General features: G+C 55.1%; 1 protein-coding gene across 3 annotated transcripts in view; it reads left to right on the top strand.

The window, feature by feature from the left end:
* The window catches only part of PLXNA1 (plexin A1), a 102780-nt gene that overhangs the window by 66017 nt on the left and 21004 nt on the right, over positions 1–15759 (top strand). For all 3 annotated transcript variants that reach the window (XM_074152553.1, XM_074152551.1, XM_074152552.1), the window contains exons 10-21: positions 305–401; positions 776–966; positions 4560–4711; positions 5069–5189; positions 5431–5567; positions 6132–6299; positions 7170–7263; positions 7739–7978; positions 8159–8302; positions 9033–9267; positions 10609–10751; positions 13909–14165. In XM_074152553.1, the coding sequence (XP_074008654.1) occupies positions 305–401; positions 776–966; positions 4560–4711; positions 5069–5189; positions 5431–5567; positions 6132–6299; positions 7170–7263; positions 7739–7978; positions 8159–8302; positions 9033–9267; positions 10609–10751; positions 13909–14165 (1979 nt within the window). The remainder of the gene's footprint in view (positions 1–304; positions 402–775; positions 967–4559; positions 4712–5068; positions 5190–5430; positions 5568–6131; positions 6300–7169; positions 7264–7738; positions 7979–8158; positions 8303–9032; positions 9268–10608; positions 10752–13908; positions 14166–15759) is intronic.

Genomic DNA, 15759 nt, shown 5'->3' with positions numbered 1-15759 from the left:
AGCAGCAGCAGCTTCAGAACTTTGTGTTAATGGGTTTGGGTCTATTTAGAAACCCTCTGTTTTTGCTTACTTATCTTTTTTTGCCAGTCTAGCCTACTGGTTTGCATGTGCTGTGTCCAATGCTATGACCAGTGTCTGTTAGACCTGTCTGTTCCCAGCCAGCGAGTCCAAACCAGGCCTCAATCCTTCTCTTCTGGGTTGGTGGGAGACATCCGTGTAATAGACTTTTACGCTCTGTCCCCCTTATCGGGGCGTTTCGCCTCGCTGATTAACGGGCTCTGCCTCCTTCTGTCTCCTCCTGCAGTATTTCTACGAAGGAAATGACATCAGTGACCTGCCAGTCAACTTGTCTGTGGTCTGGAATGGGAACTTTGTTATCGACAACCCCCAGAACATCCAGGGTGAGTGAGGGATGGGACAGGGGTGGGAAGGTGGCCCGGTGCCCCCCCAGCCTCCAGCCCACCCCTCTCCCCCACCCTGATTGCAGTTTGCATCAGTGCCTTGGGGGAGGGAGCGATGCTCTGGCTGCATCCATCAGCGGGTTTCTAAACAAGAGGCTTTTCTCCAAGAAACTTTGGGAGAGAGCCCAAAGCTATGCCATGGCTTTGAGTCCAGAGTGCTGGTGCCTCCTGCCCGTGGGGGTTTGTCCCCCTGGGAGCTGGTGGCTTGCGTGCAGCAGGAGGGGTGAGAGTGTGGGTGCCCTTCTCCCCAAAACCCTGTGCCCATGGACTGGAGGAGCCGTGCTGACCTCCCTGTTCTCCTCCTTCTATTGCAGCCCACCTGTACAAGTGCTCGGCCCTGCGGGAGAGCTGTGGTCTGTGCCTCAAGGCCGACCCGCGCTTCGAGTGTGGCTGGTGTGTGTCGGAGAAGCGCTGCTCCCTGCGGCAGCACTGCCTGGCCTACGAGAGCAGCTGGATGCACGCCAGCAGCGGCAACAGCCGCTGCACCGAGCCCAAGATCACTAAGGTACACAGGGATGGATGGGCGGGCGGTGATGCCCTGTGCCGGGGAAACGGGATGGAAGATGGGGGTGGAGATGGGGATGAGGATGGGGCTCTCCGGTGGCACCTCACAGCAACCAGATCTACTTGGTGTTTAGGACTCAGCATCTGTTGTCACCACTTTCATTTCCAAGGCTAAAATTTTCTCTACACCACTCCTGTGCACTGGGCTTTCTGGCCTGACTCTGTCATTCCCACTGCTCCTCCTGTGCATGGCCGGAGGACTCTGGGAAAGCCGCGGCTCTGGGTTGCTCCTCGTCTTGATGCCGTGTGCGCCAGTAGTTCATCATCCCCCTTCCCTGGCAGCTTTTATGACCTTCGTTTAATAAGATTGCGTATATTAATGTTCACATGCCTGTTGGGCTGAGCTCCAAGTGCATGAGGAGGGACTGGTGGGTATTTCTGCTGGACACCTTCTGTTTACCCGCGTCTGGCCGGCCTCGACGGTGTTAATTACTGGAGTCTTAGCGCGGGATCTGATCTGTTTGGGTTTGGATGTCTTATCTGATGGAAGCTGGAAATGAGAGTCCTGCCTTTTCCCTGCACCGCCTGCCTCTTGCAAGGTACTGGCGCTGCAGTGTGCTGGGTGGCAGCCAACATGGGGAAAAGGGGTGCCCCCCCACCGGGCACATCCCTGCCTGCAAAGAGCCCTGCCTGTGACACTGCCTGCAAAGAGTTGCCTGGGGTTGGCGGAGTGCTGTCAGGAGAAGGGATCCGTTCCTGGGGTAGTGGGATCGAGCCCCAGAGCCTGTATCCCTACAAGAAGATCTGCAGTTGGGTGTGGGGCTGCAGGGCTCCCTGTCCCCAGTGGCTTCCCACCATGCTCAGGCTGAACTTCCCAAGGCTGGACCCATGGGGATATTGGGAGGGAAGACTGCAGTGGCCGGGTCATGCCTGGGGTGGCCTTGCTGTAAGCTGTGCCCTGTCCTCTTCTGCTTGTGTGGCCAGGGCTGCAGGCATCCGCACACATACCACTCACAGCAGCTTCACAGCAGCTGATGGTGTCCAGCCTTGGTAGCAGCTCTCTCGCCCTGAATCATTATGAAATTTTGCAGTAATTGCAGGTGCAGCAGATACAGATCTGTTAGCAGGTGGGCTTGACCTTGGTGCTGCTCTGTGTTAGTCCCCTGGGAGCTGGCGGATGGTGTGGTTGTGCATAGCTGTTGATGTGATGCTCCTCCAGCAGCCTGCTGCTTCCCACAACCCCTGTCCCACGCCCCGGGCTGTGGGCAGGCTTGGAAATGGTTCAGAGAGCAGCCTGGTGCAAAGAGGGCAACATGGGGTGCTGGGGGAAAAGAGTCTTCTACAGGGGTTTCAGGAGGAGCTGGAGCCTCCTTCCTGCCCAGCCCACCAGAGTGCAGGTGTCTTCATGGGTGGTGGGGCTGGGCTTGGAGATGACCGTGATTCTTCACCCTTGGAGTGAAGAATCACTTACCTGTTGCTCAGTTGTGGGGACAAGCCCCTTCAAACCTCTGAGAGGTTCTGCCCGGTGCTGGCTGTGACCCTCAGAGCAATATCCCTTCCCCTGGGAAGGGGGAACCTCTCAGCCTCGGCAGCTCCTGGTCCTGCTGCTGGAGCTGGGAGCGAGCCCACTGCTTGCACCACCGGAGCCGTTTACTTGTTGATGTAAAAGGACCCTGTGAAACCAATTAGCAGAAAAGCGGCAATGTTTGTTGGGGCCGGGGGTTCGGAAGTGGAGGGGGGAAAGGGGAAGCTTGAGCATTCCCCATTCTCCTTGTCAGCTCCCTCCTCCTGCAACACCTTGTTTAGCCGTGACCTCCCTGCACTGGGCGGCCAACGATGTCATTTCATTCCCGGGCTCTTTTCTCCCCGAACGCTTGGCCCTTGTCAGCTTTGCCACGGAGGAGGGGGAATCAAACACGGCGGAGCAGCTTTTAACACTCATTTAGAAACACCAAACAAACAGCCGCTTCTTGCCAGCAGCCCTGGCAGAGCTCGATTTAGGGGGAAGACCCAACCTGATGCTGGCTGCGGATGCCATAATGAGCTCCAATCCTGGAGCTGGGCAGGGGCTGCACTGGGTTTAGGCAAACAGTGGTTCCCCACAGCCCTGGAGGGTTTTGTCACTGTGTAAATTATGAGTTGAGGCTGCCTCAGCGGGAGCCAGGGCCCCAGGTGCCAGTCCCAGCTCTGATGCTGTCCCAGGACATGTCCCGCAGGCTGCCTGTGCGCAGGGGGAGCGGCTGCCCCCCTTTGAGTGTGCTGAAGGTGATCAGCCCAGTGCAAACCCAGAGATAACCCCAGAGGTGATGGCTGTGGCAGGGCTGTGCAGAAACAGCCCCTGGCTCCATGCAGCCTGCTGGGGCTGGGGATGTGGACAATGTCCGCTGCTGCATGTTTCCCACTCTCCGCTCGTCCACCTTTCCTCACTGCAGGGGTGATGTCCGGGAGTAAGCCCTGTGCAGGAGGAAAAGGAGGAGGAGGAGGCCCCAGCTGGCTCAGGCTCCGGGGTTGCAGCTGCCCAGATTTGCCAGGAATGCAAAGAGCTCGCACGTGCTGGGTCACGGCGTGAGCATGGCCGCAGCCTGAGCCTGCCCAGGCGCTGGGCTTGGCGCTGGCAGAGATGCCTTCTGGTGCTAGAGGGGGATCTCTGCCAGGGCTGCAGGAGGAGAGCATCACTTGAGACAAAATGGTCCCTTTTTGGGATGCACTTTCCTCCTGGACTGACCCAGCCTGCATTATTTTCTCCCTCTCTTGCTGCCCGCAGCTGCCTTTTCCCCTGCTCTGTCTCAGTGTCACCAGGGTCCCAGCCGTGTCCCCAGACCCAGCTGGGGTCCCCAGCCCTGTTGTTCATCCCAGTTAGTGCTGCAGGTGGGCGCTGGGCCCTGTGGCCGCTGGGCGCTGGTGTAAAACTGCCTGTAATTGCCTGGTTGGAGGCAGCAGTGGGCCCGTGCCTCTGTTCATCCCTCATCCCGCCGCCGTCTGTCAGGCCACACCTGCCCGCTTTATTGGGCATCATCATCCTGGTAAATGAGGCGCAGCACGAGGGTGAGGTCCCGTCCCTTCCTGGCCAGGCTTGGCACAGGGTTTGGTGACGGAGAGAAACCTTTCTCCTCCCTGCCTGCCATATGCAGGGACCTGGTGGGGATGCTTTCTCCTTTGAGGACATCTTGGACTTGGGGACCTCATCCCTGTGTACGGGGGGCCTGGCCAAAAGCCAGGCAGCTCCATGTGCTTCCTTGCCAGCTCAGCTGGAGCCATGGCTGATGCTGCCCTGTCTCCTTCTCATCTGTGTCCTTGTCACCTGTGAGGCGACTCCATCTGTAGCGGGGTGTTCAAATCACAAGCCTCTGCTTGGACACATCTGGCATCTTCTGGCTTGTTTCCGGGCAAATTTATGAACAAAGTTGTTGTTTGGGAGGTCTTTCCTACTCTGTAGGCTCCTTATGGATGCGCTGGCATTTGTCACCACTCATCTGCTCCTTGCTGCTCGTGGGGGAGCAACACACATCCCATGGCTGCCCGGGCTGCAGCCTGCCCAAGCGAAGTGTCCCAGTGGCTCTGCTCCTTTGGCTGATGGGCCATGCTCTCTCCTAGCTGTTCCCTGAGACTGGCCCCAGGCAAGGAGGGACCCGTCTGACCATCACTGGAGAGAACCTGGGCCTGAAGTTTGAAGATGTTCGCTGGGGCGTTCGAGTCGGCAAAGTGGTCTGCATCCCCATCGAGAGCGAGTACATCAGTGCCGAGCAGTAAGTGCCCAGCGAGGGGTGGGCACGCTCCAGATGACTTTGGTGGGTGGGGGACAGGGATGCTGATGTTCAAATGCTACCTGTGGCTGCAGAAGACATGGAGCTGACTGGGCTGAACTGGGAGAAAAGTACCTGCTGGTTGTGGCTGCTCTGGGAGGAGCCCAGAGGCTTTGGGGAAGCTCCCCCCAGGGCTGGCAGTGCCAGTAGCCACCATGTTGGTTTCTCAGGAGCCTGCTGGCACCTGGGACCTTTGCTTGGTGTCAGATCTGTCCCTTCCTGAAGCTGGTCCATTCCAACCATGGCACAGGGAGTGTCTTGGTGCCAGGGCACTGAGGGCTTCTTCCCTGCATCCCTTAGGATCGTGTGTGAAATCGGAGATGCCAGCCTGAGCAAGGTCCATGAGGCGCGGGTAGAAGTGTGCATCCGTGACTGCTCACCCAGCTACCGAGCCACGTCCCCCAAGAGCTTCACCTTTGTGGTAAGTCCCGTGCTGGGGGACAGAGCTGGTCCTGGGTGGTTTGGGGCAGTTTCCCAGGCCAGGTAGAAAACTAGCCATCATTTCCCTGGGGGGCAGGTGAGGATGCTCTGGGTAGGCGCTGGGTTGTGCTGGTTGAATTTCTCTGAGACTGCCACTGCTCTGCGGCCCCATCACACACTCAGGGCTTCTTGGGGACGTGGGTTTTGGTCTCCAGCTCAGGGCCGTTCTTTTCCTTTGACAGACGCCCACTTTTTCCCGTGTGGTCCCAGCCCGGGGCCCTCTCTCCGGCGGCACCTGGATCGCCATCGAAGGCAGCCACCTCAACGCTGGTAGCAACGTCTCTGTGACCATCGGGGGACGTCCCTGCGCTTTTTCGTGGTGAGGGCACAGAGAGTGAAGAAGGATGGGTGATGGGCACCTCCAGAGGCAGATAGAGCAGTGGATGGGAGCCCGAGCTGGGGGCCAGCAGGGACCCTGGGAGCCAAGCCTGCGGGTGGCCAGAGGCATTTCCCCCTGAAACCTCTGTGTGTCAGGGCTGCAGGAAGAGCCCAAAGAACGGGGATTTTTCTCTAAAAGCACAAAGCCCTGAGGCATGAAGTGGATAATTTTTAGATTAGGGATGATAATGGAGCGGCTCTTTAAATATTTTCCTGTGGTAATTACTGGTTATCAGCCCTAATCGCTGCTGTTTGCAGCAGCCGCATGATGGGAACGCTCAGGAGCTGCTCAGCCTTTCCCGGCTGCCTTTTGTTTCATTTCTTGGTTTTTTTTGTTTTCTTTTTTTTTTCCTTTTTTCCCTCCTTTCTCTCTTCCCCCCCCCCCAGCAGCTTCAGAAGGGGAGAGGGACTAGGGCAGGGAACTTACAGGCAGCATTGGCCCCCCACTGGCCACCCCTGCTTCCCCCCTGCCTGGGCTCTGACAAGTTGTGTGTTTCTGCTCCAGGAGAAGCGCCCGTGAGATCCGATGCAGGACTCCGCCCGGGCACACCCCCGGCGGCTCCCCCATCCTCATCAACATCAACCGGGCAGAGCTGAGCAACCCGGAGGTGAAGTACAACTACACGGAGGACCCCACCATCCAGAAGATCGATCCTGAGTGGAGCATCAACAGGTGAATCGTGGGGTACCCGCAGGGAGCTTGTGAGATGCAGGGGACTCTTCTCCATATGGTTCCCCCCATCCTGATGGATACATTCCAGTGCTGCTGCGATAGCCACTGGGCCATGCTCCAGAGATGTGGCAAGAGGAGTGTGAACAATGGCTTGGCACTGGGGGCCTGCTAACTCCTGGCCTGCAGTGCTCAGCCTGGCAGGGGGCAAAAGCAGAGAGCGCTTTGGATCTGCTTAATTTCAGCTTGACATTTGGCGGAGGCAAATAAAATTAAAATATTTCCCATCGGGGGATTTTTTGAAATGTTTACATATTTTTCTAAAAGGTTTGAATTGGCTGGAGAGGAGGCAAAGGAATCCATTAAGCGCTAGTGCCAAGGGAAACCTTCCCCAGGGTGTTGATGAGGAGTAAGCTCCCCAGGGGCATGGCCGAGCTCTCCGGGACTGTGGGGCTTTTAACACCAAGCTGTGGAGAAAACCTGTCAGGGTTCAGCCTGCCCTGCCACCCGCTGCCTGCATGGTGGAGAAAAGGGTGGCAGAGGGAACCTCCTCCTCTTTGGGATGCTTTCCCATCATGGATGCTTAGTCTCCTTTAGCTTGGGAGTTGCCTTCAGACCCCAAACCTGGTCGCAGCGTGGGATGTTGGTGTTAATTAGCAGGTTTTATAGCTCTAGCTGCTCCTTGGGTCAGCTGAGATGATTTGGTGCTGGTGAATTCCAGCTCCTGCTGCCTGTGGTGACATCTGGGTGGGATGAAAGGTCCCTGGGGCATTATGATGCACCCAGGCTTGGGTGAGGATGGGCACTTCCCTCCTGGAAGTGGGTACCCAGTGCCAGGCTGCCTCTCCTAACCCATTATCTCCATGTCTCTAGCGGTGGGACACTGCTGACTGTGACTGGCACCAACTTGGCCACCATCAAAGAGCCCAGGATCCGGGCCAAGTACTGCAGCTCTGAAAGGGAGAACGTAAGTAGTGCTGGCTGGAGCTGGGGGAGAGCACAAGGAGGAGGGATGCTGTCCCTCTACAATGCAGGGCAGAAAGTGGATCCCTCACCCATTAGGTGTGATGGCCTGGAGGGGCTGGGGTCTAGGAGCTGCCACCTAAAGAGAGGCACTGATCTTGCTAAAGGACCTTCAGCTGGGTGCTGACAGGAGAAAGTTAAGATCTGAGCATGCAAATCTGTGTGATATCTGCAGGATAGTAACAGAAAGATCCCATCCCCAGTGGGCTCCCACCTGCCACTGCTCGCTTATCCATTGCAGACAGGAGTCTCTCTGCCCTGGGGTGGAATGTGGTGCCTGTTGATGTAACAGCACAGGACAGGAGATCCTGAGTCTAAACCCCGTGTCCAGAGCTGCTGCTTGCAGGAGATCCTTGTGGGGTCCCATCCTTATCTCCCTGTTGGGAGCTGGATCTGACCTTGGTCTGTGCCCCCTGCAGAACTGCACCGTCTACAACGACACCACCATGGTGTGCTACGCACCCTCCATCGACAACCCTGTGCGGAGTCCTCCGGAGCTCGGCGACCGCCCAGATGAGATCGGCTTCGTCATGGATAACGTCCAGGCCCTGCTGATTGTCAACACCACCAACTTCGTCTATTACCCAGACCCTGTCTTTGAGCCACTCAGCCCCACGGGGATGCTGGAACTGAAGCCCAGTTCTCCCCTCATCCTCAAGGTAAGGCAGTGTGCAGCCAGGGGCAGAGGGGTAGGGACATATTCCTCCACGGAGGTGGCTTTTTATCTCTCCTGGGGCAAAGTCCAGTACTGCGAGAGCATGAATTTTCTTTATGTTGGGTTTTTCTATGTGTTCCCCATTGCATGAGAACTGACAATCTCGTTCCTTATTCCCTCAAAGGGCCGGAACCTGCTCCCACCGGCTGCTGGTAACTCCCGCCTCAACTACACAGTGCTGATTGGAGACACTCCCTGCACCCTCACCGTCTCCGAGACCCAGCTCCTCTGCGAGTCCCCCAACCTCACCGGCCAGCACAAAGTCACGGTAAATGCCAGCACTGGTGCCTTTGTTTCTCGTGTCCCATGTGTCACAGAGGTTCAGTCTCTATCCTGGCACCGGCCCTGCTGCATGCTCATCCCCAGATGAGGACTCAATAGCCAGTGCCGTGTGCAGGAGCGTCCTCGGGCACCTTCTTCCTTCTCCCTGGGCATCGCTCTTCCTAATTACATGTTTGGTAGGACCAAATACTTTGTCACCTCCCCAGCATGCTCATCTGGGCATTCCTGTGCCCTGGGTGGCCCTGGCTGGCCCTGCCAACAACCTCCCTTCCCTGCTGGGTGCCAAGGCAGAGCCTGTGCCAAGGCTGTAGGGGGGTTGCCGCCCCTTCCCCCTGCTGCTGGCTCACACCATAAGGAAGGCTCCTTTGTTTGTGGGGTTGTAGCGCAGCAGTGCTCACGCTCCAGGACCCTGCCAGGTTGAAAGGGACCCGACACTGTCCCCCCCCAGGCTCCCCACCCATGAGGGAACTCGCTTCACATCCCATCTGGTACTGTAATGTTGTCTGAATGAGACATCAAACTCTCTGCCCGCTCCAGCAGTATGTCCTGCATCCCATTAAAGTGTGCCATGCTGCTCCTGCCGTCCCTACGGTTTTCCACATCCTTCTTTCCCCAGGCTAGGAGTATTTCCTCAGTTCCTAGCACAGTGGGGACAGCTGCCTTGAGTTCGTGCTCCCTGACACCAGGTACTTTTTTTTCCCCCAACCATGGTGCAGATCAAGGCTGGAGGGTTCGAATTCTCCCCGGGGACGCTGCAGATCTACTCAGACAGCCTGCTCACCCTGCCTGCCATTATCGGCATTGGCGGTGGGGGTGGTCTGCTCCTCCTCATCATCATCATTGTCCTCATCGCCTACAAGCGCAAGTCCCGGGACGCTGACCGGACCCTGAAACGCCTCCAGCTGCAGATGGATAACTTGGAGTCCCGGGTGGCTTTGGAGTGCAAAGAGGGTGAGTGATCCATGTGCTGCTTATGTGGGGGTCTTGGAGGGGCTCATAACACCTCAGGGCTCAGTGTGTACCCAGCCTTTCCCTGCTGCTTTCCAGAGGGGAGGTGGGAGTGGGCAAAACTCCTTTGTCAGGGGAAGCGAGCTCATTTTAGGTGGGATCTGGGGATTTTTCCAGTTAAGGAATTCTCTGTTTCTCCGAATGGGAGAAAAGAAATCGAGGAGGGTAGCAAGGGCTGCTTGTGAGCAGGCAGTCGGTCTCTCGTTATGTGACAGACGGATGCTGCGAAATTGGACAGAATTCCTTGTATGATCCTGCTGATAAAACCTAATTGCCCGTTATCCCCCTGAGCTGGCTTCCGAGGCCCCAACCCTGCCAGCCACAGCCAGCCTGGGCGCTGTGGATGGAGCAGGCACAAGATAATAAAAAGGGGAAAGAAAGAGAAACCCTTCGCTGCCCCAAATCCCCATCCCTACATGCCTGCGGATGGCACTGGTGACAGGGAGAGGGGAGGGAGCTGGTGGAGGGGTTGGTGTCTTGTCTTCCACAGCTGGCAGATAAAAGGATCTGCTTTTAATTAAAAGGCACAATCTCTTCCCTGCCTTTTCTCTTTTCTAGTCCCACTAGTTACAGATAAGATAGCATGCCTTTCAAGCTGACGGTTTGTTTTTTCTCATCAAGCTGACGAGCCTGCAGTCTTCTGCCTGGCTTTCAGCTCTCTTTAAAGTGCCGTTAATTTGATTTTTCTGAGGGTTTTCTTCCCCCCGCCAACCCCTTTCCCTGGTGCATCTCCAGGACTCCTCTCCAGTCAGCTTTTCCCTGTAGGTACAATTAAAGGTTCAGGACCCTCCTGCATCACATTCCCCTGGGAGTTACAGCTGCCTCTGCTCGGATCGGGAGGTGCTGGGGTGGGTGTGTTTAAGTTCTTCTCTCGAGTAGTATTTAGGTCAAAAAGAAACGAGGACATTCTTGTGGTTTAGGCTAACATTTTCTCCCAGAAGCTCTGGCTTTGTTCAAGTCTTGCTGTTCCCTGCTGCCCCCAGCATCCCTGGGAGGCTGAGTGCTGAGAAGGGGAGATTTGAACCCCCTGGGACCCACGATCCTGTTCCCAAATCTGCCACTTAATTTATTCTAGTGAAGTCACCCCCACCCTCTGCAGCTCAGCTTCTCCATCTGTGAGGTGGGGACAGCGATCACAGCTGCCATGGGGAGGGATGCAGAGCTGATTCACGCCTTGGGGGATCCCACCACGAGGTGCTGGGGGGGTACGGCAGAGCCTGGGTGCTGATACTGTGTGCTGGGACTCTGAAATGTGTTGCTTAATTCTGCTTTTTCCCACCCCAGCCTTTGCTGAGCTGCAGACTGACATTAACGAGCTGACCAACGACCTGGACGGGGCTGGCATCCCCTTTCTGGATTACCGCACCTATGCCATGAGAGTTCTCTTCCCGGGGATCGAAGACCACCCTGTGCTGAAGGAGATGGAGGTGTGGTACCATCTGTCTGTCTCTGTAGGGTCATGCCCCTGCCCGAGTCCCCGTGCACCAAGCGTAGGGCTGGAGAGATGCTTTGGTTGGATGCTGGCAGAGAGCATCTCGCTGCGTGGCAGCCGACGCAAATGCAGACCGGCTGCCAAATGGTTACTGTGCTCTCTGACATTAATATCAATATTTATATTAATATCATTGCTGCTGTCATTTTCTACAGCACTTGCTTTATTCAATTGGGTTTGTTTGATGCCTGACCGGCCGCTCATTTCTAGCAGGCTTGTCCGACATCGCCGCTTGCTTGGCTCCATTTCTCCATGCAGAACCCATCCTTGGCATCCTTCCCCTGCTCCCCAAACCAGCTCCCTCTCCTCTCCCGGCCTCCCCACGTCTGTTTAATTTAGTGCGTGCAATTGCACAGCAATTGGCTTCTTGTTTGCTGGGCTGCCGAGGCCACTCCTGATTAGAGAAAGGAGGGGGGTGACCTTAGCTTCCCCTCGCTGTTGACCTGGCACAGTAATTAATGTCGACGTGGGCTTCACAATGTATTTAGGAGAAGTAATCGGCCCTGGTGCAAGATGCACAGTCACTAATTACAATGCAACAAGCTCTTACCAACTGCAAGTGCACGTGCTGGTGTTGTACGCCAGCATGGCTACAGCTCGAGGCCCTGGCCCTCTGCCTGCTCTCTTTCCCTGTTCCCTAATCCCAGCTCTGGAGGGTGGTGGGGACCCCGTTTCCATGGATTTCCCCTTGCAGCTCAGGTTTCCGGATGCTCAGAGCTGCAGCGTAGCCCTCCCTGGGGCACAGCCCTTCCTGTCTCTGCAAACGCCTGGCTCTCCCCTCACCTCTGCTCTTGCTCTTAAGGATTTTCTCTAAAGAGAAGAGGGGTGGAAAGGGTATCCAAAAGGGTATTAGAGGAGGAATTTTTCATTGGCTATGGTAGACTGGATGGGAGTTTGTCCACTTCCAGCTCCTAATTCAAAACTTCCCACTTGAGAGAGCACGCCAGCTCAGCCTGACCTGGGAAACAAGAGGTTAAAGTTGCAAAGGAGAAAAAAAAAAAATCCTCAAAAGAGATTAAATAAAGCAACTACAGTTGTGTAAGCTTCATATAATTTAATCAGGTTTGCTTTTATTTGTCTCTTTACTCAGAGTGTAACATTAGCTATTGCAAGTGACGGGAAGGAAACGGCACTTGCTCATGCACACACTAATCTGCAGCGAGCATCAGGCTGTCGGTACCAGCTCCCTTTCTCTTCAGGTTTTGAGGGGGAGGTTTGTTGCTTTGTGCAAATTTAAGCCTGATTAAATATTTAATTCAGTATTGTTCATTTATTTCTGCTAATGATCAGCAAGTTAAACAAAAGGGGCCCAGGGAGGCGACAGGCACGTGGGGGGCTCAGGCATTGCTTTGCTGCTTGTGATGGGGCTTTCGGGTCCTCCCGTGCTCCCTGCCAAGGCTCCCATGGGATGGTCACTGCTGGACAAGACCTGTTTCCCATCTTATCAAGATCCTGCTGCTCCACCGAAGGGAGAAAGCCTCTTGTCCTGTGGTCTCCTTTGCCTGGTCTTGGCTGCAAAAGTACGAGCAATGCGTAGGGGTGGAGATGCAGCACGTCTCCCTGTGCCTCAGTTTTACTGGTGGGTCTGGTAAGTCTCCAGCGCAGCCACTGTGCTCCAGCCAGCTCTTGGGTCTTCCCGCGCTGAGGAATCAACTGGCATCTCTGCATCCCCATAGGGAGCAGCTGATGCTGCTGAACCACAGGCATCTGCCTGAATTACCAGCATCATTGCAGTTGTCTGGAGGGAGGGACTCTGGGAAAGCATTATTTGAAGCATTTCTGTTCCTAGCAGGAGGTTATGCTCTGACCTGCATCAAGGGAAATTGAGCCGCCTGCTTGTTCACGTGGTACCCGTGAGAGGAACCCCGAGGACGGGGGCATAGAGGGTTTGTCACTCCCCCATCGCCCTTCTGGGATGCTCTGGGGCAGACATTCCCGCTCACCTGGTTGATGAGGGTGACAGTGGCACCTAGGGGCTCATATCGCAGTATTGAGAAGGACTGGGAGGGAAGAGGGGGTTTTTGTCCAGTGAGGAAGAGTATTTTGGACGGGGAAGTTACAACCACGAGGAATTTCGCTGAAGAGCTGTGATCCAACATTTTGATTGAAATGAAATGATTTGATGTGTCAAAACCTTGTTCTTTGAGTTGGTGTTTTGAAATGAAAAGTGTTGTTTTGTCTCCCAATATCGACATGAAATGAAATTTTTCACTTATTCTCCCAATCAGGAAGACAAGGGAGGAAAAAGAAAAAAAATAATTAAAATTGACGTTTTACTACAGTGAGGCTTTTATTCAGAAGAAACCATCTTTTCTAATGGGGAAACGTTGTGTTGTAAAAATGTTCTTTACTGATAAGTAATGTGGTCAGGGCTGACCAGAGTTGGGTTGACAATGGCAGTGCGGGGATGAAAGCATACCAACCTAATCCCTGCTGAGTCCTACATGGCCAAGTATGGCCACAAATACACCTTCAAACGTCTCAAGAGGAAAGGGAATATTTCAGGCTGTGTCTGGAGTGGGGCAGAGCCAGGTTTATGCTATTTGCTTCCCTGTCTGAAATCCAGCCCCACCCCAAACCAGACGGGTTTGCTGCTGGTGGAGCTCGGAGTTGTGGCTTTATTTGCTTTCTGTGCAATACCCGAAGCATGTGTTGCAGTGAGTTGGGTGGGAATTGAGCTGCTTGTTAGCTGAAATTGAAAATTGTAATTTGTGTGTGTGTTTGGGAGAGAAAGAGTGTTTGTTTATGGGAGGGAAGTGCATGTATATGCCTGCACACGCGTGGGAGAGAGTCTTTGTACGGAAGTCTGTGTGTATATATATATATATATATATACACATTGATGCCCTGAGACTGTGTTAAACTGATGCTGAGATATTACAAGCTAGATAATACTTCTGTAGGGAACCGAGAGTGATCACCAAAGAGGAACCTTGGTAGCATGGAGAGAGCAAATCCAGCTGCTTTTTGACCCTTTTTCATCCTTTCCTCTTGGGGATGAGGGTGAATCCAGGGTCTTGTGCAGCCCAGCCCCCTTCTTCTCATCACCTTCCCCCTCGTGCCTATCTCCCAGCTTTGCTCTATCCTTGCAGGTCCAGGCGAATGTGGAGAAGTCCTTGACCCTCTTCGGGCAGCTCCTGAACAAAAAGCACTTCTTGCTGACTTTCATCCGCACTCTGGAGGCTCAGCGGAGCTTCTCCATGCGGGATCGTGGCAATGTGGCCTCCCTCATCATGACGGCGCTGCAGGGCGAGATGGAGTATGCCACAGGTGTGCTGAAGCAGCTCCTCTCCGACCTCATTGAGAAGAACCTGGAGAGCAAGAATCACCCCAAGCTGCTCTTGCGAAGGTGAGTGACCATCCGAGAGGTTGGCTGTAGGACAGTGCCCAGGCTCTTCTGAGCACGTGGACCCGAGCTGGTGTCCTTTAGGGATGCCATCAGTGATGGCTTTGGTGTTGGCTGTGGCAATGTTGACGCTGGGTCTGTAGTCAAGCATTTTCTTGCCTGTCTGTGTGCAAATATGAGAGGGATGTGGGACCACCCAGACCCAGCCAACTCAGGAGCCACCTGTGGGATGTTGTCACTCTGGTTTGGCCTGTGTGCGTTCATGTTGTCTGGGAAGGAGGGAGCAAGATGCTCAGCAGCTGCTGGCTGTGTAGGCTGATACAGGGAGGAGGCACGCTGGTGTCAGGTGCTGTTGCGTATTGCTGCAGTGATGCTCCCACCCGCCTTCCCATCTCCAGGTGACCAGGTGGTCCCCCGCACCTCTTGGCATGTCGGGCAGCTCTCACCTTGCCTGGTGGCTGCCTTGCTGCATGGGTGCTTCTGCGGGCTCTCACCTCCACCTGGCAGCAGGCAGGAGTCCTCCTTTCTCCGCTGCCTCCTTGGGGCTTACCCACCTTGCCAGGCACATGGGGGTTTTCCTGGGAAAGCCAAGTGGATCTTCACAAGCTGGGAGTCTCGCCGGGGCCGGGGGGAGCGTGAGCAGGAGGCAGCCTGCCAAGCCCTGTTGTGAGTCTGCCTGGCCCATCAATATTTAACGATAGCTCTGAGCTCTCCTTCATCACGGGCTGATGAATATTGAAAGATACACCAAGTGCTGAACAAAAACAATTAATAAGCTCCAGCAGCCCAGCTCGAGGCCCTCTGTGCTGTCTTCTCCCTTCACAAGCCGTGCTGTGCCTCCACCAGCCCAGTGCCACCAGCCTCCAGCAGAGATGCAAGGATGGCTGAGAGCCACAGGGCTGGCATGTCACCAGAAAGGCTCAAGAAAACCGGAGCATCTTTCAAACATCAACCAAGGTTCATGGCATGACCAGACTGGACAAAGCCTGTCAGGTTTTGTGTGCTTGGCCCTGGGGAGACACCTGGAGAAGACACAGGTGTGAGCTGATCCCAGTTACATCCCTGACACCTTCACTCGGCCAGTCTCTTTAGGCACATTGCTTTCTTACTCCCTGTGCTTCATTTATGACACTACAAGGGTTACCTTAATTTCTCAAAGCACCTCATTAGCAATGTGCCAGAGAGGGGGTGCGGTGCAGACCTGTGGCTGGCTGGGAGAGGGGTGGGTCTTGGAGGTGCCTATCCCCATCCCTGTTCCGTGAACGCGTCTTTAGGCTTTTCCCTTCTTACTGTCCTTCCATGACACCAGGCTTCACTGAAATATTTAAACTGCATTTCTACCTCCTGGGTCTCCCAGAGCATCACGAAGCTGCTGCCATTGGAGCAAAACTCCGGAATGAAGTAAATCAATAAAATATAAATAAAAGGCAGTGTGGGGAGGCCAGCAGCTGCAGAGGCTGAGCCGTGGGAGTGGCACAGTGGCAGAGCCCAACTCGCACTGGTGCGGCGAGAGCTGGCAGCCTGAGGACTGTCAGTCTCCAGCCACAAAGCTTGAGGGCCCATCGCAGGTGGAGCTGCAGGAGGCTTAGGACAGGGA

This window comes from Numenius arquata, chromosome 8 (assembly GCF_964106895.1).
Source record: "Numenius arquata chromosome 8, bNumArq3.hap1.1, whole genome shotgun sequence".
NCBI classification, from domain to species: domain Eukaryota; kingdom Metazoa; phylum Chordata; class Aves; order Charadriiformes; family Scolopacidae; genus Numenius; species Numenius arquata.
The sequence above is the reverse complement of the archived record's forward strand: the minus strand, read 5'-3'. Positions and strand labels throughout refer to the sequence as shown.